The sequence below is a fragment of the Hemiscyllium ocellatum genome, chromosome 18 (genome assembly GCF_020745735.1).
Source record: "Hemiscyllium ocellatum isolate sHemOce1 chromosome 18, sHemOce1.pat.X.cur, whole genome shotgun sequence".
NCBI lineage: Eukaryota > Metazoa > Chordata > Chondrichthyes > Orectolobiformes > Hemiscylliidae > Hemiscyllium > Hemiscyllium ocellatum.
In genome coordinates this window covers 53,444,378-53,470,424 of record NC_083418.1, presented here as the reverse complement: position 1 = coordinate 53,470,424, position 26,047 = coordinate 53,444,378, and the positions used below count along the sequence as shown (strand labels likewise).

General features: G+C 43.7%; 1 protein-coding gene across 6 annotated transcripts in view; it reads right to left on the bottom strand.

Annotated features, from left to right (window-relative positions):
• LOC132824468 (alpha-1,3-mannosyl-glycoprotein 4-beta-N-acetylglucosaminyltransferase C-like) overlaps positions 1–22,024 on the bottom strand; it is a 39,134-nt gene extending 17,110 nt beyond the window's left edge. For 2 of the 6 annotated variants that reach the window (XR_009645666.1, XM_060839013.1), the window contains exons 1-3: positions 21,791–21,838; positions 4,040–4,188; positions 2,105–2,251 (exon numbers count right to left, since the gene is read on the bottom strand). Coding sequence is in view for 5 of the 6 variants with exons in the window: in XM_060839013.1 (XP_060694996.1) it covers positions 2,105–2,236 (132 nt within the window). In the remaining variant the exon portion in view is untranslated. Of the gene's footprint in view, positions 1–2,104; positions 2,252–4,039; positions 4,189–12,727; positions 13,054–21,790 lie in introns of all 6 variants that reach the window. The other 4 variants (XM_060839012.1, XM_060839014.1, XM_060839011.1 and 1 more) reach the window with 4 other exon arrangements.
• Positions 22,025–26,047: the final 4,023 nt, after the last annotated feature.

Sequence of the window (26,047 nt, the reverse complement as noted above, 5' to 3'; positions counted from 1 at the left end):
TAAATGATTTAGATGCAAGCATAAAAAGAACATTTAGTAAGTTTGCAGATTACACCAAAATTGGAGGTGTAGTGGGCAGCGAAAAGTGTTATCTCAGATTACAACAGGATCTGGACCAGATGGGCCAATGGGCTGAGAAGTGGCAGATGGAGTTTAATTCAGATAAATGCAAGGTGCTGCATTTTGGGAAAGCAAATCTTAGCAGGACTTGTTCTCTTAATGGTAAGGTCCTAGGGAGTGTTGCTGAACAAAAAGACCTTGGAGTGCAGGTTCATAGCTGCTTGAAAGTCGAGTTGCAGGTAGATAGGATAGTGAAAAAGGCGTTTGGTATGCTTTCCTTTATTGGTCAGAGTATTGAGTACAGGAGTTGGGAGGTCATGTTGCGGCTGTACAGGACATTGGTTTAGCCACCGTTGGAATATTGCGTGCAATTCTATGCTCCTTCCTATCAGAAAGATGTTGTGAAACTTGAAAGGGTTCAGAAAAGATTTACAAGGATGTTGCCAAGGTTGGAGGATTTGAGCTACAGGGAGAGGCTGAACAGGCTGGGGTTGTTTTCCCTGGAGCGTCGGAGGCTGAGGGGTGACCTTATAGAGGTTTACAAAAGTATGAGGGGCATGGATAGGGTAAATAAACTAAGTCTTTTCCTTGGGGTCAGGAGTCCAGAACTAGAGGGCATAGGTTTAGGATGAGGGAAAAGATATAAAAGAGACCTAAGGGACAATGTTTTCACGCAGAGGGTGGTACATGTATGGAATGAGCTGCCAGAGGATGTGGTGGAGGCTGGTGCAATTGCAACATTTAAGAGGCAATTGGATGGGTATATGAATAGGAAGGGTTTGGAGGGATATGAGTCGGGTGCTGGCAGGTGGGACTAGATTGGGTTGGGATATCTGGTCGGCATGGACGGGTTGGACCGAAGAGTCTGTTTCCATGTTGTCCATCTCTATGACTCTATGTTATAGCATATGACTGTCTCTTTTCTCTGTGTTTAAAAATATTCCTGCACACGTTTGTAAAAACTATCCTGGAAACACTTTAATGCAGCTGGCAACTTGTTTATTGCCTAAAGTTAGCATTCTTGACAAAGGTCTGGAATCCATCAAACAAAAAAAAAGACATGTGGCTGCTGGGAATCAGAAACAAAAACAGAAATTGCTGGGAAAACTCAACAGGTCTGGCAGCATCTGTGAGGAGAAAGTAAAGTTAACGTTTCTGGTCCAATTATGAAGAAGGGTCACTGGACCCGAAACATTAATTCTTCTTTCTCCCGTCAGATGCTGTCAGACCCACTCAGTCTTTTCCAGAAGTTTCTGTTTTTGTTACCATCGCCTGAGTAATTTGATTTGAAGTCACTGAGAGTGACATTTAAAAAGAGAATTTTGTTAAACCATCAAAACATTTAGTAGATGTACCCCAGTTAGCTGGCCGAGCCAGCGATAACCATGTCCCATGTGAATGACAAAAGACTTCAAATAGTGATTAAATGGTACTTTTTTTTTTAAAAACTCGCATGTTTTCAGCACTATTCACAACCTCAAGTGTCTGAACAGGTTTTGCAACTTATAACAGTAGTCACTGCTGTAATGTAGCATCAGGGTTAGACTGTAATATTAGACAACTTGTACACACTAAGCTCCCACAAACAGCAATGTTAAAATGACCCAGCAATTTGTATTTGGAGAGTGAATGATTAAGCATTGAATGTTGATCAGGACATCAGGGGATAACTCCCTTGTTCTTTAAACTGGTGACATAAAATCTTTCAGACACAGGCAGGGAGTCAGTTTAACAGCTCATCCAAAAGATAGCAGCTCGATTTTCAGTTCAGGGTTTCTGCAGTGGCACTTGAAGACACAGTTTTCTGACCCAGCAGCAAGAGTGCTACCCACGGAGCCGTGACTGATAAATGCAATCTTGTTCTCTCTCAGCCCATCATCACAATTTAGTTACGCACAATGCACTTTTCACATACCAACAAACCCATTGTGCATTTTCACCAATGCTTGTGTCAATTTCAGATCTCACCTCCCTATTTTAGTTCTTTCCGAAGTGCGCCGCACTAGCTCTTCCACTGCATTACCTTGGTATTCTCTTGTCTTACCCTGAGGCTGACTGCTGTCTCGATTTTGCTAATGTCCATTCCATTATAGAGGATTAAGATGACCATCAGGAATAGGATGAGCCAACACAAATTCCGGCATCGAATGCATCGAGGGAACAGTCTACACTTCATTATGCCTCTTAGTCCCTAAAAATGTATACACAAACACAGAAATATTTAGAAAAGAGCGAAATGTGCATTTCTACAGCACCTATCACATCCTCAGGAAGTACCAAAGTGCTCTACAAACAATGAAATATTTCTGAAATGTAGTCAGTGACACAGTTTGATAATGAGCAGACAACCTGTTTTCGTGATGTTGTTTGAGAGGTAAACACAGACGTGTATAACCCTGTGAAACTGTTGCAGAAACTATTCCAGTACTGTCCTGCTCAGTCTCCCATATTCAATAAACAATAGCTCATTCATCCTCTCCTGCAGAGACTCAAGTTAACCCAAACACCCCCGTCCTCTTCCTGGACTAGACCAGCTCTTGGTCCAACAACACTTTAAATGTACAATTCATGGTTTTGTGATCAAATTCTCCATGGCTTCATCTCTTCCCTAACTTTGGTAAGCATTTATCATATATCCCAATGTAACCCCTCTGGCCTTACAATCTTTTGGGGGTCTCAATTTTCCTTCAATTCTCACATCTTATGAATTTTTTTCTTTACTCATTCATGGGATATGGGCATCGCTGGTTGGCCCAGCATTTATTGCCCATCCCTAATCGTCCTTGTGAAGGCGGTGATGAGCTGTCTTTGAAAGCACTGCAAACTATTTGTTGTCGGTAGGCCCACAATATCTTCAGGAAGGTATGCATCTGCTACCTGTATTCCTCTAGGTGATAATGACTCTGTGTTATCCTGCAGTGCATCTTGTAAGTCGTCCCTGCTGCTGCCACTGCATGTGGGTGGTGGAGGGACTGAACGTTTGCAGATGCGGCACCAATCAGGTGGGCTGCTTTATCCTGATGTCATTGAGCTTCTTGAGTGTTGTTGGGGCTGCACTCACCCAGGCAAGTGAGAAGTATTCCATCACACTCCTGACTGGAGTCTTGTAGATGGCAGATAGACTTTGGGGGATCAGGAGGTGAGTTCCTCACTATAGAATGCCTAATCTCTGACCTACTCTTGTCGCCATGAGTTTCATTTGGCTAGTTTAGCTCAGTTTCTGGTGAATGATAACCTCCAAGAGATTGACAGCAATGATAATGCCACAGAATGCCAAGGTGTGATGGTTAGATTCTCTCTTTTTGGAGTTGGTCATTGCCTAGCATTTGTGGAGTTTGAATGTCACTTGCCATTTATCAGCCCAAAGCTGGATATTATCCAGGTCTTGCTGTAATAATAACAATCCTTCTACAGCGTGTAGTCATTGCTGGAAAGATCAGCATTTGTTAAAATACCTAAATGTTCTTGACATGATGATGAACTGCCTTGTCATTATTTCATTGCTACTTGTTGGGACTAACTATGTGCAAGTTGGCTGTTAATTCCTTGGGGTGTTTAGAGGTTGTGAAAGGTCTAAATAAGTGTAAGTCGTTTTGTTTTAGTTCCTCCTGTCTTCCACCCAACTACAGATCTACCCCTCCTCTCTTACTCCTGTCTCTGTAATTACTGAAAACCTGTTTCATCTCTAACATTTCCAGTTCTGAAATTCAGCTGTTAATATTTCAGATTTCCAACATATACAGTATTTTACTTTTATTTCATTCATTTACAGTTTGTTCATTTACAGAGAACTTATTATGCAAATTGTCAAATGTGCAAAACCAACTATGACCAGCAGTATATACTATTTACAAGATGCGCTGTGGAAATTCACCAAAGACAGCAACTTCCAAACACACAATCACTTCCATCTAGAAAGGCAAGGGCAACAGATATGTGAGACCACCAACATCTGCAAATTCCCCTCCAAGCCACTCACCGTTCTGACTTGGAAATAGATCACTGTTCCCTCATTGTCGTTGAATCAAAATCCTGGAATTCCGTCTCTAATGGCATTATGGGTCAACCTACATCAAGTGGATTGCAGCGGTTCAAGAAGGCAGCTCACCATCACCTTCTCAAGGGCAACTAGGGATGGGCAATAAAAACTGGCCAGTCAGCAACACCCACATCCCATGTGAATAACAAAAGACTTCAAATAGTAGTTCAATGATACTTTTTTAAAAAACTTGCATGCTTTCAGCACAACGCACAACCTCAGATGTCCCAACAGGTTTTACAACATCAAACAGTAGTCAATGCAGTAATGTAACATCAGGGTTAGACTGTAGTTTTAGGCAACTTGCCTTTGTTGCAGGCATTTCAGAACCTCAAAGAAAGAAAACAAGTATAGTAATATAATTTTATTTTATAAAGCAAGCACTTTCCACCAAACCCCCACACGCCAACCTCCGCATTTGTGTTTGGACACAGATACTTTGCATGCATGAAGTTTTTTACACTTCAAAGGTCTGCCTTGCATTCATGAGGAGGTGTGGTTCGAACAAAGTGAATTTTTTATCTTACAAAGTTTGAGTTAGGACTGCTAGCCAGATCACAAAACCAAATTTATTTTGATAAATGTGTAAGGATTCCAATTCAGATTTGAATTCATGTTGGAAGAGGTTTGCATTAATATTTAACAGCGTAGATTGGGTTTGGAGTTATGTGAATTGGTAATGATTAAGCCTGTGTTGTTTTGATCTTGTGTCAGAGACCTTTTACAAAGGTTATAAGATGTTTTTAAGGGAAAGTTTGAAATTCTTACTCTGAAATAGGCGAATAAAGGAATTTACAGAAGTTTTAAAAAGTTTATTTTATTCCTAAGAAAATAGGTTGAACCAGTTTGTTGGCATTTGAGGAAAGACACATGCTTCTCAACTTTAAACAAAAGATTGCAGTCTTGAAAGAATTGAAAGAGCAATTGAAATGCTGAGCACAATATTGTCAGAAATTATTTTGTCCAACATACCAACTAAACTAAAAATAGCATTCGTCATGTCAGCAAAATCATGCTCATTGTTTTGCTAAGTTGTTGTCCGATATTAGATAAATGATCCATCAAATGTATGAAATCTTCCATGCGCACTGTGAATAGGTCTGTTCCTGCAGTTATCCAAAGAATGGATGGAACATCGTGAGGGTGGAGAGGTTCCCTCTGCTGCTGGGGTCGGTATGTTTTGAACGCCTCACATGAATTCACAAGTTATTGAGTATCTTGATTCTCTCCTGGCAACTGCACAGATTCACATACCAGCCATCTTGTCCAGATTATACTCATGCGCCCCTGGTGTCATGTGGGCATGATCCTTCGGCATAATGCTTTTGGTATTAGCACTTATTTACCCATGAAGATGATATACCAAATTGTTTTCTGTACGGCCAAAGTGAATGAATCTTCTCAGGTACCTCTTTAATACTGTCAGGCCATACCTGAATAATGATCTTTGCAACTTTTGTAGTTGCTCATCTTCACAAAATGCCAATTGCAACTGATCACACTGGTTTATTACTCTTTGATCAACTCCAAATTTGAGAATGTCTACAACTTTGTATTCAAGAACAAGTGTAGATCAAGTGGAATGTCATCATATTTGTGAGAGCTGGGTAATCTGTGCAGCTTGTTAGAAGTAGCCATGCTGGTGCATTTCTTGTCATTACTTGAGATTACATGGTGCCAAATACTACAGATAATGTCTTGTGCTCAAAATTGGAATATTGAATTGTGCTTCAGAGGCTTCAAGCCAAGAGCAGTAGGTTCTCTGTCTCAGAAAGGAGTCTTTTTGTAAAGCATCCAATTCACAAACCATGTCTTTTTTGGGGTGGTAGGTGTATCATTCAGTCCTGGGACATGGGCATTGCTGGACCAGCAATTATTGCCCATCCCTAGTTGCCCTTGAGAAAGTGGTGCTGAGCTGAACCCTGAAATCCACCTGCTGTAGGTAGACTCACAATGCCATTAAGGGAGAGTTTTCCAGGATATTGACTCAGCAACGGTGAAGGAAAGGAGACACATTTCCAAGTCAAGATGGTGCGTTGCTTGAAGGGAATCTGCTGCCCTTGTGCTTCTAGATGGTAGGGGTTGTGGGTTTGGAAGATGCTGTTGAAGGAGACTTGGTGAATTTCTGCAGTGCATCATGTAGATGGTACACAGTGCTGTTACTGATTAATAGTAGTGGACAGTTTCAGTGAGCAAGGTTTTATTGACAAATCCTGCTAGAGATAATTGAATACATACTGGTGGTCATCTTGACACAATTATGGGACATCATCCTTGAACAAATGTCCCAGCAGAGATACTGTCTCCTCAAAGTTGGGAAGGTACAGTGAGTGGAAATTTAAAAATGAGGCAATGTCTTAGACCCTCTTTACCCTGTGGAGTTGTTATTTACTTAACCTCTTTGATTTTCCTTAGATCAGGATGGGTGGCTCAAAAGGTAGAAGACAGAGGGTGGTGATGGAGGGTTGTTTTTCAGACTAGAGGCCTGTGACCAGTGGACTGCCACAAGGCTCGTTGCTAGGTCCACTATTTTTCATCATTTATATAAATGATTTGGAGGTGAGCATAAGAGGTATAGTTTGTAAGTTTGCAGTGTGGCACAGTGGTTAGCACTGCTGCCTCACAGCACCAGAGACCCGGGTTCAATTTCCGCCTCAGGCGACTGACTGTGTGGAGTTTGCACATTCTCCTCGTGTCTGCGTGGGTTTCCTCCGGGTGCTCCGGTTTCCTCCCACAGTCCAAAAACGTGCAGGTGAACTGGCCATGCCAAATTGCCCGTAGTGTTAGGTGAAGGGGTAAATGTAGGGGAATGGGTCTTGGTAGTTGCGCTTCAGCGGGTCGGTGTGGACTTATTGGGCCGAAGGGCCTGTTTCCACACTGTAAGTAATCTAATCTAATGACATCAAATTTGGAGGTGTAGTGGACAGCGAAGGAGGTTACCTCAGATTATAATGGTATCTTGATCAGATGTGCCAATGGGCTGAGAAGTGGCAGATGGAGTTTAATTTAGATAAATGTGAGGTGCTGCATTTTGAGAAAGCAAATTTTAGGACTTATACACCTAATGGTAAGGTCCTAGGGAGTGTTGCTGAATAAAGAGACCTTGATGTGCAGGTACAGATCTCCTTGAAAGTGGAGACGCAGGTAATAGGATAGTGAAGAAGGCATTTGGCACGTTTTCCTTTATTGGTCAGAGTATTGAGTACAGGAGTTGGGAGGTCATGTTGGGGCTGTACAGGACATTGGTTAGACCACTTTTGGAATACTGCATGCAATTCTGGTTTCCTTCCTATCAGAAAGGTGCTGTGAAACTTGAAGTGGTTCAAAAAAAGATTTACAAGGATGTTGCCAGGGTTGGAGGATTTGAGCTATAGGAAGAAGTTGAATAGGCTAGGGCTTTTTTCCCTGGAGCGTCGGAGACTGAGGGATGTCCTTATGGAGGATTATAAAATCATGAGGGGCATGGATAGAGTAAATAGACAAAGTCTGGGGTCAGGGCGTCCAGAACTAGAGGGCATAGGTTTAGGGTGAGAGAGGAAAGATATAAAAGAGACCTATGGGGCAACATTTCACATAGAGGGTGGTATATGTATGGAATGAGCTGCCAGAGGAAGTGGTGGAGGCGAGTGCAATTGCAACATTTTAAAGGCATCTGGATGGGTATATGAATAGGAAGGGTTTGGAGGATATACCGGGTGGGTGCTGGCAGGTGGGACTAGATTGGGTTGGGATATCTGGTCAGCATGGACGAGTTAGACCAAAGGGTCTGTTTCTGTGCTGTACATCTCTGTGACTCTACGATTTTATGACTCCATGGATAGAGTAAGTGCATGCAAAGAAATTGATCCGGCTGCTGGGGACATGGCATTTAATGCGTTACTGTTAACAGTAGGTGAAGGCTGTAATCATGCTCTTATTAATGACTGTGCTATCATCAGCTATACAATACAACCATGTAGTATCTCAATAATCCTAACCACTTATTATATGTATTTGGAACAGTTTCCTAGAACAATATGTGTTGGGTCCAATGAGGGGTCAGGCTATTTTGGATACAGTGATGTGTAATAAGGCAGGTTTAATAAATGATGTCAGTATAAAAAATCCCCTGGGAAACAATGAGTGCAATGTGGTAAAGTTTAGCATTCAGTTTGAGAGGGAGGATCATGGGTTGAAAACCATGCGCTACGCTTAAGTAAGTCATAGTCATAGAGATGTACAACATGGAAACAGACCATTCGAACCAACTCATCAAGCTGACCAGATAGCCCAATCCAATCTAGTCCTATTTGCCAGCACTTGGTCCATATCCCTCCAAACCCTTCCTATTCATATACCCATCCAGATGCCTTTTAAATGTTGCAATTGTACCAGCCTCTGCCACTTCCTCTGGCAGCTCATTCCATACGTGCCCCACCCTCTGTGTGAAAATGTTGCCCATTGTCCTTTTTAAATCTTTCCTCTCTCACCTTAAACCTACACCCTCTAGTTCTGGATTCCCCCACCTCAGGGAAAAGACCTTGTAAATTCACCCTATCCATGCCCCTCATGATTTTATAAACCTTTATAAGGTCACCCCTCAGCCTCTGACGCTCCAGGGAAAACAGCCCCTGCCCACTCAGCTTCTCCCTAAAGCTCAAACCGTCTAACCCTGGCAACATCGTTGCAAATCTTTTCTGAACTCTTTCAAGCTTCACAACAACCTTCCGATAGGTGGGAGACCAAAATTGCACACAATATTCCAAAACTGGCCTAACCAATGTGTAAACTCCACCTGCCAATCTTCAGCCCTTTGGCCCATCTGATCACATTGTACTATGAGGTAACCTTCTTTGCTGTCCACTACATCTCCAACTTACTAACTATATCTCCTATGTACACATCCAAATTATTTATATAAATGACAAAAAGTAGTGGACCCAGCACCGATCCTTGTGGCACTCCACTGGTCACAGGCCTCCAGTCTGAAAAACAACCCTCCACCACCACCCTCTGTCTTCTACCTTTGAGCCAGTTCTGTATCCAAATGGCTAGTTGTCCCTGTATTCCATGAGAGCTAACTTTGTTAACCAGTCTACCATGAGGAACCTTGTTGAACACCTTACTGAAGTCCACATAGATCAGATCCACTATTCTGCCCTCATCAATCCTCTTTCTTACTTCTTCATAAAACTCAATCAAGTAGTGAGACATGATTTCCCACTCACAAAGCCATGTTGATTAATCAGTCCTTGGCTTTTCCAAATGCATGTAAATCCTGTCCATCAGGATTCCCTCCAACACCATGCCTACCCCCAATGTCAGGCTCACCAGTCTATAGTTTCCTAGATTTTCCTTACCACTTCCTTAAATAGTGGCACCACATGAGCCAACCTCCAGTCTCCGGCACCTCACCCATGAGTATTGATGAAACAAGTATTCCAGCAAGGGGCCCAGCAATCACTTCCCTAGCCTCCCACAGAGTTCTAGGGTACACCTGATCAGGACCTGGGGATTTATCCACTTTTATGCGCTTCAAGACATCCAGCACCACTTCCCCTGTAATATGGCTGGCTGACAGAAGGCAGAGAGTGGTTGTAGATGGAAAGTATTCTGCCTGGAGGGGTTGTTGAGTGTTGAGTAGGGTCCCGCAGGACTCTGTTCTTGGGCCTCTGCTCTTTGTAGTTTTTGTAATTGACTTGGATGAGGAGGTTGAGGGGTGGGTTAGTAAATTTGCAGATGACACAAAGGTTGGCGGTGTCGTCGATAGTATAGAGGGCTACTGCAGGCTGCAGCAGGACATAAACAGGATGCAGAGCAGGGCTGAAAAATGGCAGATAGAGTTCAACCTGGATAAATGTGCAGTGATGCATTTTGGAAGGTCAAACTCAAATGCTGAAGATAGGATTAAGGACAGGATTCTTGGCAGTGATGAGGAACAGAGGGATCTTGGTGTTCAAGTACATAGATCCCTCAAAGTTGCCACCCAAGTGGATAGGGTTGTTAAGAAAGCATATGGCGTTTTGGCTTTCATTAACGGGGGGAGGTAGAGTTTAAGAGCTGCGAGGTTTTGCTGCAGCTGTACAAGTCACTTGGAATATTGTATCCAGTTCTGGTTGCCCTACTATAGGAAAGATACAGAGACTTTGGAGAGGGTGCAAAGAAGGTTTACCAGGATGCTGCCTGGACTGGAGGGCTTCCCTTATGAAGAAAGGTTGAATAAGCTCCGACTTTTCTCTCTGGAGAGAAGGAGGAAGAGAGGGGAGCTGATCGAGGTGTACAAAATAATGAGTGGAATGGATAGAGTCAATAGCCAGAGACTTTTCCCCAGGGCAGGATTGACTGGTATGAGAAGTCATAGTTTGAAGATATTAGGAGGAAGGTGTAAAGGACTCATCAGAGGTAGGCTCTTGATGCAGAGAGTTGTGAATGCATGGAATGCATTGCCAGCTATGGTGGTGGAAGCAGAGTCATTAGGGACATTTAAGCAACTGCTGGACATGCACATGGATAGCAGTGAGTGAGGGGTGAGTAGGCTAAGTTACTATATTTTACATTAGGATTAAATCTCAGCACAACATCGTCCTGAGCTCTACTTTTCTATGTTCTATGGACATTTTTCAAGATGTCGTCATCTATTTCCCCAGATTCTATATCTTCCATGTCCTTCTCCACAGTAAATACTGATGCAAAATACTTGTTTAGTACCTCCCCTATCTCCTGCGGCTCCCTGCATAGGCTGCCTTACCGATCTTTGAGGGGCCCTATTCTCTCCCTAGTTACCCTTTTGTCCTTAATGTATTTTTAGAATCCCTTTGGATTCTCCCTAATTCTATTTGCCAAAGCTACCTCATGTCCCCTTTCTGCCCTTTTGATTTCCCACTTAAGAATACACCTACTGCCTTTATATTCTTCTAAGGATTCGCTCAATCTATCCTGTATATATCGGATATATGCTTCCTTTCTTTTGTTAACCAAACCCTTAATTGCTTTAGTCATCCTGCATTCCCTACACCTACCAGCCTTTCCTTTCAACCTAATAGGAATATACTGTCTCTGGACTCTTGTTATCTCATTTTCATAGGCTTCCCATTTTCCAGCTATCCCTTTACCTGCGAACATCTGTGCCCAATCAGCTTTCGACAGTTCTTGCCTAAAGCTGTCAAAATTGGCCTTCCTCTAAATTAGAACTTCAACTTTTAGATCCAGTCTATCCTTTCCCATCACTATTTTAAAATTAATAGAATTATGGTCACTCGCCCCAAAGTGCTCCCTCACTCAAACCTCAGTCACCTGCCCTATCATATTTCCTAAGCGTAGGTCAGGATTTGCACCTTCTCTAGTAGGTACATCCACATACTAAATCAGAACATTTTCTTGCACACACTTAACAAATGCTTCTCCTTTAAACTCTTAACACTAAGGCAGTCCCAGTCTACTTTTGGAAAGTCAAAGTCCTCCTACTATAACCACCCTATTATTCTTACAGATAGCTGAGATCTTCTTATAAATTTGTTTCTCAATTTCCCACTAACTATTAGGGGGTCTATAATACAATTCCAATAAGGTGATCATCCTTTTCCTATTTCTCAGTTCTACTCAAATAACTTCCCTGGATGTATTCCCAGAAATATCTTCCCCAAGTACAGCTGTAATGCTATCCCTTATCAAAAACTCCATTCCCCCTCCTCTCGTCTCCCTTTCTATAGCAGTTGTATCCTGGAACATTAAGCTGCCAGTCCTGTCCACCCCTGAGCCATGTTTCTGTAATTGCTATGATATCCCAGTCGCATGTTCCTAACCATGCCCTGAGTTCATCTGCCTTCCCTGTTAGGCCTCTTGCATTGAATCAATGCAGTTTAATTTATCAGTCCTACTTTGTTCTCTGCTTTGTCCCCGCTTGCCCGAACTGTTTAACTGCTCCTTTTCCCAACTTTACCAGTCTCAGGTTGATCTTTTTCCTCACTATTTCCTTGGGACCCCTGTGTCTCTGACTAGACAGTTGCCTATCACAATCGATTGCTTGGAACCTGATGGACCCCTCATTACATTAGAGCCTGTCTTGATACCAGAAACTTGGCTGTTTGTGTATAATCCCTATAGAGTCCATCACCCCCTATGTTTCCCAAAACATCATAATTGTTTGAGGTGGGGATAGTTACAGGACACTCCTGTAACTACCTGCCTAACCCTCCTACCTTTCCTGGAGTAAACCCATCTATCTGACTGTATCTGCGGCTTTTCTTCCTTCCTATCATCCATCACATACCACCACCCCCAGCTCCTATAAATTCCTCATTGGCTCTAACTGCTGGCTCAACCGATCCTTGCGATCTGATAGCGTGCACAACCAAACACACTTCCTGCACACATAATCATCAGTAACATGGAAACTCTCCCCAATCTCCCACATCCACAGGAACAGCACATCACTCTCTATCGTTGCTCCTTCACAATCTACAGACCCAGAAAATAACCCATCTTCCAGCTCTAAAAACACTGCTCCAGGCTAAACTAGTACTTGTGGTTTATATGTTTCAAATTTATTCAAGGGACACATCTCAATAAAACATATAATCAAGAAAGAGCTCACGCTACTCACTATTGTAGATTTACAGCAAGGTTACACTTAAAAACTATGCACTTAACTGCTCTAGTATTGTAAGGTCTCCCACACAGGTTTGTCTAAGGTCAGCTGGGAATTTCGCTGTTTGTTCATTTTTCCCAGACACACTCCAATGTCCAGATACTTGAACCCAAACAGCAAATGCAATAGTAACTGTGCAGATTCACTGCTGGGTCAGACAGCAATGTAGGTTTCTCTCTCTGACCACCTGGTTGCTGCCTTTGTCTGTCTTCCTCCTTCTCAAAGTGCCGTTGTCTTGATCTTTTCTCTCCCAAAGTTCCAAAACAATGCCACAGCATAGAAAACAGTAATTGCTGCTCCTGGAATTCGAGGAAATCACCTCCAGCACCTAGAATACCTCAAAAAAAAGGAGCAGCCGTTACAGCTACATTTTTTTTCCTGTCCCCCAATAAGTAGAAATAATTGCAAAGGAATGAGAGCAGAGTTGATTGGGGGGAAGCAGTTCAGCCGCAAAGATGGTTGAGGAGCAGTGGCAGAGGTGTAAGGAAATGGTGCACAGCTCACAACAAAGACATATTTCAGTGAGGAAGGAGGATTCAAGGAAGGGGATAAGCCAACCACAATTAACTAGGGCAGTTAAGCAGAGCATCACATTGAAGGGAAAAATCATACAATGTGACAGAGATCAGTGGTATGCTAGAGGATTGGGAAGATGTCAAAAACTAACAAAAGAAAACCACAAAAAAAGTGATAAAACAAACTTTTGAGGATAAACTTGCGAGCAATTTCAAGACAGACAGCAAGTGCTTCTTTAAATATATAAAAAGGAAGAGGAAAGCTGAAGTCAACATTGGCTCCTCAGGGAATGAGGCTGGGGAAATAATCAAAGGAAGCCAGGAATTAGCAGAGGAATTGAATAATCATCTTGCATTAGTCAGCAAGCCTGCCATGTCCAAGCTCATTCCTGATGAAGGGCTTTTGCCTGAAATGTTGATTGTCCTGCTCTCCGGATGCTGCTCAACCTGCTGTGCTTTTCCAGCACCACTCTAATCTGGACGTCCCAAGCTCAGTACTTTGTGTTATCTTTGCTCAAACATAGGAATATATTAATGTGCTTAGAGATTTTCCTACCAAAATGCATCACTTCAGGAGTATGATATTAAGTTTCATGTATCATTCCATCCTGATGAAGGGCTTTTGCCTGAAACTTCGATTTTCCTGCTCCTCAGATGCTGCCTGATCTGCTGTGCTTTTCCAACACCACACTCCTGACTGTCATTCCATCTGTTCCATTAGCCTTTTTATACCATATGGGTGCCTATCACTATCCTCCACTCAATAGTATTTACAAATAGTATCATAGAGATGTACCGCACGGAAACAGACCCTTCGGTCCAACTCATCCATGCCGACCAGATATCCCAACCCAATCTATCCCATTTGTCATCACCTGGCTCATATCCCTCCAAACCTTCCTATTCATATACCCATCCAGATGCCTTTTCAATGTTGCAACTTTACCAGCCTCCACCACTTCCTCTGGCAGCTCATTCCATACACGTACCACCCTCTGTGTGAAAAAGTTGCCCCTTTAGTCATTTTACATTTTTCCCCTGTCACCCTAAACCAATGCCCTTGAGTTCTGGACTCCCCGACCCCAGGGAAAAGACCTTGTCTATTTATCCTATCCATGTTCCTCATGATTTTTTAAACCTCAATAAGGTCACCCCTCAACCTCCAACACTCCAGGAAAAACAGCCCTGGCCTACTCAGGCTCTCGCTGTACCTCAAATCCTCCAACCCTGGCAACATCTCTGTAACTCTTTTCTGAACCCTTTCAAGTTTCACAACATCTTTCTGATAGGAAGAAGACTAGAATTGCACACTATATTCCAAAACAGCCTCATCAACATCCTGTACAGCCACAACAGGGCCTCCCAACCCCTTTAACCAGCAACACATTTTCAGCTCCCAACCCCTATACTCTGACCAATAAAGGAAATATTCAGTCTTTTGAAAATTTTGAAATTGTGTCCTACATCCCCAAGTGTAAGTCGTTCCTAGAAATCAAGAAAAGTAGGGATCCTCACACCAATCACCTAGAAACCCAGTGAATACTTCCCTCCAGTCCAAAATACGATGATTCACTGCAATTTTTTCTGTCACTCATCAATTTAGTATCCATGCTGCCATTCTCCATTTTATCTCAAATTTACTGAGAAGGTTGTTATGTATCACCACTTTTTGGAAGCCCTCATGCACTTCATTAACTACCTACACGACTCTAATCAAATAAACTGACCTAATATTTACTTGCTGCTAAATTCAGATTGACTTTCCTAAACAAATCCACACACGCCCAAGTAACTGCTAATGTTTTTTTCTGTGCTAATGTTTCAAGAAGCTTTCTCACCACTGAGGTTAAATTGGTGGGCCTTTCTTGAGCAATGGGGTAACCATTTGCAAATCTCCTATTTTCTGGTATCATCAATGTCGAAGAACATTCAGAAGATTATGACCAGCACCTCCCCAAGTTCTACCAATACCATGCTCATTATCCTTGATGCATCTGAGAAGGTGCAAGCAACCTACCAACTTTAAAAATAGCCAAATACTTCCTCATTAGTGATTTTTAGTCCTCTCAAAGTGTCAATGACCTTTTTCACTCTGACTTCAAAACATCATCTTCCCTGGTAAAGGCAGTAAATTACTCAGTGTTTCTTAGCCATTACCCTGCCTTCACCTGCACATCCCTTTTTTTTTAAATCATTAATTGGCCTCAACGCACCTCTATGTATAAAGAACTTTTGGATGTACTCAATGCTGGTTGTTGCTGCCCTCTCCTACTGCTTTTGCTGTTATTTTGTTCTCAGTTTCCCACAGCATGTTCTATTTCCAGCCTGATCTTCACATATATTATCAGTTAACAACTGCCTTATGCGTCATTTTACTGTTTTTTGTCATTCAAGGACCTTTCCATTGCATTTCCTTTCCACCAAGTTAGAAGGCTCTTGACCATATTGGAACCACCTCCGTTATAAAGGCAGTCTATTATTTACTGACATTTCAGTCTGCTCATCTTCCATTCTCCTTCACTCAAGGCACATTTATTTTAATCAGAAACAGCTGCTCTTCCAATTGGAATTTTTACTCCAGACTGCCCCTTGTTCCATTCGATAGCTATTCTAAGCTGTCAGATACTAAAATCCCCAAATGTTCCCTTATTGACACCACGTCTTCCACCTACCCTCCTTCTCTAGTCAAAGAAGAAAACACTCTGTGGTGTGTTGATGAGATAAGGTTTTTCACCTTGAGAGTCAGCGGCCTTCGTTTTGCAGCAGTGGGAGTGATGAGAGCAAGGATCAGGGGGCTGCTGGGAAGGTAAATTTCCCTCGAAAAGGACTAATCTCGAGAGTCAGCAGCCTTCATTTTGCAACAGCAGCGGGAGCAGTGAAAGTGAGGAGCTGAGTGGGAGCTGTCGAACTGAATTGTGGGAAGGTGAGCGAACTGATATATTTGGGCACCAGCTGAACCTGAGATACTACACGTGTAGCATCATGCACCTACCCCCTCTAACCAAAATAGGAAAGACTCAGTGGTGTGTTGATAAGAGAAGGCTTTTCTATTTTTTTAATCGTGCGTTTGGTAAAAATTTTTCTTTCTTTTCTTTCTCCTTTATCCATTATTTAATGTTGTAGTTGGACTGAGGTAAGCCTAAGATTAAAAATGGCAGGAGATCTCAGACCCATGTTGTGCTCCTCTTGGTCAATGTGGGAGCCCAGGGACACGGCGGATGTCTCTAACTCCTTCACCTGCAGGCAGTGTGTCCAGCTGCAGCTCGTTAAGACCACATGATGGCTCTGGAGCTGCAGAGCATCCGATATGTTGAGGGGGTTTTGGATAGCATGTTTAGTGAAAGGCAGAGAAAGAGAAGGAAGGCTGTGCCTGTGTCCCCTGTGATCATCTCCTTCCCAAACAGGTATACCGTTTTGGATACTGTTGGGGAAGATGGCTCACCAGGGGAAGGCAGCAGTAGCCAGGTTCACAGCGCCATGGCTGGCTCTGCTATACAGAGGGCGGGAAAAAAAGTGGAAGGGCTATAGTCATAGGGGACTCAATCGTAAGGGGAACAGATAGGCAGTTCTGTGGTCGAAAACGAGACTCCCGAATGGTATTTTGCCTCCCAGATGCGCGTGTCAGGGATGTCTCAAATCAGCTGCAGAGCGTTCTGAAAGGGGAGGGTGAACAGTCAGTTGTCGTGGTGCACATAGGCAAAAAATGGGATGGGGTCCTACAAATAGAATTTAGGAAGTTAGGGACCAAGTCAAAAAGTAGGACCTCAGAGGTAGTGATCTCAGGATGGAGTCAGCTTTTCCACGTATGGAGTCAGCTTTTTCCACGTATGGAGTCAGCTATTACAAGGGGGCATAGCTTTAAATTAAGGGGTGGTAGGTATAGGACTGATGTTAGGGGTAGATTCTTTACTCAGTGAGTCGTGAGTTCATGGAATGCCCTGCCAGTAACAGTGGTGGACTCTCCCTCTTTATGGGCATTTAAACGGGCATTGGATTGGCATATGGAGGAAAGTGGACTAGTGTAGGTTAGGTGGGCTTGGATCGGCGCAACATCGAGGGCCGAAGGGCCTGTACTGCGCTGTATTTTTCTATGTTCTATGATTGCTACCAGTGCCACGTGCTAGTCAGAGTAGGAATGATAGAATAAGCAAGATAATTGCGTGGCTTGAGAGATAATGCAGGAGGGAGGGGTTCAAGTTTTTGGGCCATTGGGACCGGGGCTGGAGGAGGTGGGACTATTACAAATTGAACGGTCTACACCTGGACAGGATCCAATGTTCTTGGGGTGCTTTTACAAACACTGTTGGGAGAGTTTAATGTGGCAGGGGGATGGGAACCAAATGAGGAGGTTAGTGGACAGGAAGGAGGTAATAACTACAGCCTGTAAGGAAAACAAGATAATGAAGTCAGTGTGACTAAGGGGAAGAGTAGGCAGGGAGCAGAGGATGAATGCAGAGGGACTGGTGGTGTGAGGTGTTTTTGTTTTAATGTGAGAAGTGTAGTGGGTAAGGCAGGTGAACTTAGGGCTTGGATTAATACCCGGGAATATGATGTTATTGCTATTATTGAGGTTTAGTTGAGGGAAGGGCATGATTGGCATCTTAATATCCCAGGATATCGATGCTTCAGGCAGGATAGAGGGGGAGGTAAAAGGGGTGTAGGAGTTGCGGTACTGGTTAAAGAAGATATCACAGCTGTGCTGAAGGAGGGCACTATGGAAGACCTGAACAGTGAGGCAATATAGGCAGAACTCAGAAATAGGAGGGGTGCGATAACAATGTTGGGGCTGTACTATAGGCCTCCGAACAGCAAGCGTGAGATAGAGGGACAAATATGTAATCAGATCATGGAAACATGCAGGAGCAACAGGGTGATGGTGATAGGAGGTTTTAATTTTCCCAACATTGACTGAGTCTCACTTAGTGTTAGAGGTCTGGATGGAGCACAATTTGTAAGGAGCATCCAAGAGGGTTTTCTCGAGCAGTATGTAAATAGTCCAATTCGGGAAGGGGCCATACTGGACATGGTGTTGGGAAATGAGCCCGGCCAGGTGGGTGAAGTTTCAGTAGAATATTACTTTGGGAATAATGATCACAATTCCTTAAGTTTTATAATACTCACTGACAAAGACGAATGTGATCCTAAAGGAAGAGAGCTAAATTGGGGGAAGGAGGAGAAAGTAAGGTCTGCAGATGCTGGAGTATCAGAGCTGAAAATGTGTTGCTGGAAAAGCGCAGCAGGTCAGGCAGCATCCAAGGAACAGGAAATTTGACGTTTCAGGCATAAGTCCTTCATCATTCCTGAAACATCGAATTTCCTGTTCCTTGGATGCTGCCTGGCCTGCTGCGCTTTTCCAGCAACACATTTTCAGCTCTAAATTGGGGGAAGGCCAACTATATCAAAATTCAGCAGGAGCTGGGGAATGTGGATTGGGAGCAGTTGTTTGAAGGGAAATCTACATTCGATATGTGGGAGGCTTTCAAAGAGAGGTTGATTAGAGTTCAGGAGAGATATGTTCTTGTGAAAATGAGGGATAGAAATGGAATGATGAGGGAACCATGGATGACAGGTAAAATTGTGAGATGAGCTAAGAGGTAAAGGGAAGCATATACAAGGTCTAAGTGACTGAAAACAGATGAAGCTTTGGAAGAATATCGGGAAAGTTGGACCAACCTGAAATGTGGAATTAAGAGGACTCAAAGGGGTAATGAAATTTCTTTACCAACCAGGTTAAGGAAAATCCCAAAGCCTTTTATTCATATATAAAGGAGCAAGAGGGTAACTAGAGGAAGGGTTAGCCCACTCAGGGACAAAGGAGGAAAGTTATGTGTGGAATCAGAGAAAATGGGTGAGATTCTTAATGAGTACTTTGCATCGGTATTCACTGAGGAGAGGAACATGATGGATGTTGAGGTTAGGGATAGATCTTTGATTATTCTAGGTCAAGTTGGCATAAGGAGGGAGGAAGTATTGGGTATTGTAAAAGGCATTAAGGTGGGCAAGTCCCAGGTATGGATGAGATTTATCGCAGGTTACTGAGGAAGTGGGGTCTTAACAGATATTTTTGCAGCATCCTTAAAAATGGGGGAGGACCCCGAGCACTGGAGAATTGCTAATGTTGTCCCCTTGTTTAAGAAGGGTAGCAGGGATAATCCAGGGAATTATAGACCGATGAGCCTGACATCAGTGGTAGGGAAGCTGCTGGAGAAGATACTGAGGGATAAGATCTATTCCCATTTGGAAGAAAATGGGCTTATCAGCGATAGACAGCATGGTTATGTGCAGGGAAGGTCATGTATTACCAACTTAATAGACCTTTTTAAGGAAGTGACAAAGTTGTTTGACGAGTTACGGGCTGTAAATGTCATAGACATGGACTTCAATAAGGCATTTGATCAGGTTCCCCATGATAGGCTGATGGAGAACGTAAGACCATATGGGGTTCAGAGTGTACTAGCTAGATGGACAGAGAACTGGCTGGGCAACAGGAGACAGAGAGTAGTGGTAGAAGAGAGTTTCTCAAAATGGAGAACTGTGACCAGTGGTGTTCCACAGGGATCCTTGCTGAGACCACTGTTGTTTGTGATTATATATAAATGATCTGGAGGAAGGTGTAGGTGGTCTGATTAGTAAGTTTGCATATGACACTAAGATTGGTGGAGTAGCAGATAATGAAGGGGACAGTCACAGAATTCCAAATATAGGCAGCTTGGAGAATTGGATGGAGAAATGGCAACTGGAGTTCATTCCAGGCAAATGTAAGGTGATGCATTTTGGAAGACCCAATTCAAGAGCGAACTATATAGTAAATGGAAAGCCCTGGGGAAAATTGATGTACAGAGAGATCTGTGTGTTCAGATCCATTGTCCCGTGAAGGTGGTAATGCAGGTCAATAGAGTCGTCAAGAGAGTATACGGCATGCTTTCCTTCATTGGACAGGGTATTGAGTACAAGAGTTGGCAGTTCATGTTACAGTTGTATACGACTTTGGTCTGGCCACATTTGGAATACTGCGTACAGTTCTGGTTGCCACATTATCAAAAGGACATGAATGCTTTGGAGAGGGTGCAGAGGAGTTTTACCAGGATGTTGACTGGTATGGAGGGTGCTAGCTATGAAGAGAGATTGAGTAGATTCGGATTATTTTCATTAGAATGACGGAGGTTGACAGGGAGCTAATTGAGGTCTACAAAATCATGAGAGGTATAGACAGGGTGGATAGCAAGAAGCACTTTCCCCAGAGCGGGGGACTCAATTACTAAGAGTCATGAGTTCAAGGTGGGAGGGGAAAGGTTTAGGGGAGATATGCGTGAAAAGTTCTTTACACAAAGGCTGGTGGGTGCCTGGAATGCGTTGCCAGCGGAGGTGGTAGAGATGGGCATGATAACGTCATTTAAGATGTATCTAGACAGATTCATGAAAGGGCAGGGAACAGAGGGATATAGGTCCTTAGAAAATAGGTAACAGGTTTAGATAGAGGATCAGGATCGGCACAGGCTTGGAGTGCTGAAGGGCCTCTTTCTGTGCTGTAATGTTCTTTGTTGTTTGAACCCATCTCATTGGTTAGAAACTGATCCAGTAACACTTATCTCCTCATTGGCCTGTAAACTTGCTAAACTGGAAAATGGCCTTGAGACCTCTCAGCTTGCCCATCCTTTAAACTATTGCTATCTGAGGGCGAGAGTGAGGACTGCAGAAGCTGGAGATTAGAGTTGAGTGTGATGCTAGAAAAGCACAACAGGTTAGGCAGTGTCCGAGGAGCAGAAGAATCGATGTTTTGGGCAAAAACCCTTCATCAGGGTTGTTATTATCTCACCGAGCTAAGGCTCACACCCACAGCAATGTCATCAGAAAAAATAACGTGCTTCTTCCAGTGGTTCAGGGCTAAGTGGCCGGTAGCTTCTCTGCTCTTTACTGTTCTGCTGAGAGAACTCCTCGAAAAGACAAAGTAATACAGTGGGTGGGTCAGTATGGATGAGGTGCTCCAGTGGTTGGAGTTTGGGGCCTCACTAATTCACCGGGGGAAGGCTGTTCCCTCCTCACACTGGGAACTTCAGCTGTTACACAACTCAAAACACTGCGAGAGAGCTGAAGGACGGGACCTTTAAAGTGTTTTTCTTTACAGTCAACATTTGACTGCTCCCCCCCCCCCCCCCCCACACACACACACACACACATACACACACACAAACAGAAACCTAGAACTTAAAAAATATTGCTCTCGTAACTTTCTTCCTCGTGAATTTGTCCATATTTCTAAACCCTTGCTGGGATACAAGTTCGTGGATATGTCGCAATGAGAGGGCACAGGTTTTAAAATATAATCTCAATTTCTCTCCTCACAAAGACTACCTGATTTTGCAAACCATGTTGTGCTGTTGGGACGAGCTCACCGTCCTGGGGTTGCTGCTAAATAACTATCCCCCACATCCATCCCCCGTGCTCGCCCTGAACTAGCACCCAGATCCCTGTCTGGAAAGTCGTCACCAGCTTCAGACATTTCCTCTCCAATTTTTTTTTTCTTTTGAAAACAAGGTTACCCCTTCCTACCTTCAGCTGATGCAGGCTCTCGCTGGGATGTGAGAATTGCAGACAGCACAGTCTGGGGCTGGGATGTGACATTCCCTCTCAGCAGCTCCGCCTCCTGCCTCGGCCTCTCCTCCCTCAGCAGTATGTGAGCCCTTGTTTTTATTTTGGAAATTCCTTGTGAGGCGAACGACCACGGCAAGTGCTGCCAGGACACTGGTTCCCCTGAGACTGGGCGGTGAGGGAGCACACGGCAAGTTTCTCTGCTTCTCTCTGTCCCTCTCCCAATGTGACAATCACAACGAGCCGCTGAACTGAAACTCTCACCTTCACTCCTGAAAACTTGAGACCTTAAATGTACACTGTAAACTTGTGAGTCTCCAGTGGCTGCCATGGGGGAGGGTGGGTACAGAGTTGTATTGTGCTTTCTGGTTTTGTGAGCTCGTTTCTTTCTCACTTTCAGAGGGGTCAAAAGGGCAGCCTGTGTGCCAATTTCTATACTCCCCCCCCCCCCCCCCCCTCTCTCCTCCTCCTCCTCCTCCTCCTCCAGGGTCATCCAGGCTCCTTCCTTTCTGAAAGAGGAAGGGTTTCCCCTCAGTTATAAGATGAAGGTCAAGTCTCCATTGTCCCAGAGGGGCAGTCTCTGTTTAGAGAGAGAGGTGAATGCTGCTGAGTTTAACCCAAGGGTCAGCACTCTTCAGGGGGAGCGGAGCGATTGAGAAAGTGGGAATTGAATCTGTGCTGTTGGTGTCACAGTGCATCACAAAGCAGCCATCCAACCAACTGGTCCCTTCAGCTGCAAGGCTCCTACTGCGAATGTGAACACATCCTGGTACTCATGAACCAAGGGCCCATGGACAGACCTCTGTGGACAATACCCCCAAAGGAAAAATCCATTGAAATCAATAGGAAAATGTAATTATGTCTGGACAGACAGGATTCAGGGTAAGCTTACCAATTGGATACAAAATTGACTTGATGGCAGGAGACAGAGTGTGGTGGTGAAAGGTTGTTTTTCAGACTGGAGGCCTGTGACTAGCACTGTTCCACAGGGATTGTACTGGGTCCACTTTTATTTATTATTTGTATAAATGATTTGGATGCGAATATAGGAGTACGTCATTAGTAAGCTTGCAGATGACACCAAAATTGGTGATATAGTGTACAGTGGAGAATGTTATCTCAGAGTACAAAGAGTTCTTGATCAATTGGATCAATATGCTGAGAAGTGGCAAATGGGGTTTACTTTGGATAAGCGTGAGATATTGCATTTTGGTAATTCAAACAAGGTCAGGACTTATACAGTTAATGATAGGGCCCTGGACAGAGTTGTATAAGAGACCTAGGGGTTCAGGTACATAATTCTTTGAAAGTTGAGTCACAGGAGATAGGGTGGATAAGAAGGCGTTTAGCATGCTTGCCTTCATTACTCAGACCTTTGAGTGTAAGAGTTGGGACATTATGTTGTGGCCATACAGGACTTTGGTGAGTCCTCTTCTGGAGCACTGGGTGGAGTTCTGGTCATAGAGGTGTACAGCATGGAAACAGACCCTTTGGTCCAACCCATCCATGCCGACCAGATATTCCCACCCAATCTAGTCCCATTTGCCAGCACTTCGCCCCATTCCTCTAAACCCTTCCTATTCACATACCCAACCAGATGCCTTTTAAATGTTGTAATTGTACCTGCCTTCACCACTTCCTCTGGCAGCTCATTCCATACACAAAGCATCCTCTGCATGAAAATGTTGCCCCTTAGGCCCCTTTTAAATTTTTCCCCTCTCACTCTAAAACTATACCTTCTAGTTCTGGACTCCTCAACCCCAGGGAAAAGACCTATTTACACTATCCATGCCCCTCATGACTTTATAAACCTGTATAAGGTCACCTCTCAGCTACCGACGCGCCAGGGAAAACAGCCCCAGCCTATTCAGCCTCTCCCTATAGTTCAAATCCTTCAACCCTGGCAACACCTTTGGAAAACTTTTCTGAACCCTTTCACGTTTCACCTTCACCCTGTTATAGGAAGGATATTATAAAATTGGAGTGGGTTCAGAAAATATTTACCAAGATGTGGCTCGGACTGGCGAGTTTGGGATACAAAAATAGACTGGGAAGGCTTGGATGGTTTTCACAAGAGCATAGGGGCAACCTTATTGCTGTTTGTAAAATTAAGAGGGGGTATAGAGAGGGTGACTGTCAAGTGTCTTTTCCCTAGGTGGGGGAGTTCAAAATTCAGTGGCATATTTTTAAGGTGAGAGGAGAAAAATTTAAAAAGGAACCTGAGGGGCAACTTTCTTACACAGTGAGTAGTTCATGTGTGGAATGAACTGTCAGAGGAAGTGGTGGATGCAGTTATTGTTACAACATTTGAAAGACATTCTGATAAGTACATGAATAGGAGAGGATGGAGGGATGCAGGCCAAATGCAGGCAGGTGGGACTAGTTTAGTTTGGGAACATGACTGGCGGGGACTAGATGGACCGAAGGGTCTGCTCCTGTGCTGTATGACTCTACCATTCTATCACCAGAGTTACTGGATTGTCCCTGGGACAAGGTAAATCCAACTAGAAATAACTTTGTACCTAAATATATCAGCAGAGCTGGGCAGGGACTAGTTGTGCTTTATCAGCCACAGGGAACTTTGAATTGGGGACTGACTGCATGGTGTAGCCTGACACCCCCATACAGACGCACACCCCTTCAGTCTGTCAGTCATTCAATCTCCAATCACCCTTACTCACTCATTCTTTCAGTCACACTCACCCCCTCCTCAAAATCTAGCAAGAGCCAGAGGAGGAGCACCAGAATCAGGTGAATGTGTTAACTCTCAGGGTTGGCAGTAGGCACCTGTTCAGGAAGTGAGAACAGGCTGAGAGCCCAGAGAGTGATGGTCAAGAGATGCCCAGAAAATGAGGTTAGAACTCAAGAAAGGCCCAGAGACAGAACAGGGCCTATGAGTCTATTCCACTGAGAGATTTCTACTTTATTCTGAGCGTCAGCCTTCAGAAGAAATTTGCAGACATGCCTGTGTACTCAATGATTGAACTGTCTTGTGGATGCCTCAAGAGGGCTAAAGGTTAAGGAAGTAAATCTTGGCAAAAAGAGACTGTCTGGAGAGAAGCTCAAGGCAGTCTGTGTAAATTAGATTAGATTCCATACAGTGTGAAACAGGCCCTTCGGCCCAACCAGTCCACACCGACCCTCCGAACAGTAACCCACCCAAACCCATTTCCCTCTGACTAATGCACTTGAAGTTATGACCAATTTAGCATGGCCAGTTCACCTGACCTGCACATCTTTGGACTGTAGGAGGAAATCGGAGCACCCGGAGGAAACCCATGCAGACACAGGGAGAATGTGCAAACTCCACACAGTCAGTCACCCAACGCTGGAATCAAACCTGGGACCCTGGTGCTGTGAGGCAGCAATGCTAACCACTGAGCCACCATGCCACCTTTCTGTAAATTCCTGCAACCGAGCTGGTACCAATGTTAATGCTGTGACTTGAAAGTGGGGTTTCAGTGATAATAATGTTATTGAACGTCAAGGGGCATGATAACATGATGATGGGTTTTCAACTTAAACTTTGATGAGAGGGGTCTCAGAGAGAGAGAGAGAGATAGGGAAAAGGCTACTTCTCCTGTGGCAAGTTCTGTCTGTGTTTGAAATGAATATATTTTACACCCACTACCTGGTTGATATGAACTCTCTTTGAACATGTTGTACTCAGTGTCTCCATCCAGGCAGCTGATGTTTTTTAATGTAAGTGCAACATTACTGCTGCTTAATCAACATCTTTTGTTTCATGAAGGGTTCTTTCCAAAAAAATAGATCAAGCTATACAGTCAGTTCTTCTAAAACATGATGATTGCGTTCTTGTGCAGAAATTACAGAAAAGTTGCACTTTAGAAACAGTGCTTAAAGTGTTGGCGATATAATCACATGACAGCCAACATACGTTTTAAAAGTTCATGCTTTATAAGTAGCATCCCCAATTCATCAATCGCATTACAATGAATTCGCTCTGGGGAAACATGCGTTAGAGTAGAACGATCTGTATATAAGACTAACCAATGATATTTTAAATAAATTATTTGGATAACACATCTTCATAATTTGTAAAGGTTCTACTCAAACCTTTACTTTGACCATTTTGCCTGGACATGTGGAAGTGCCATCTCAAGTTCTGCCAAATCCCACATCTTAATTCAGAGCACCTTAATTCTCTCTCACACACAGTGGAAAAGGACTGCGCACTTTCAGCCCACTACTGACATC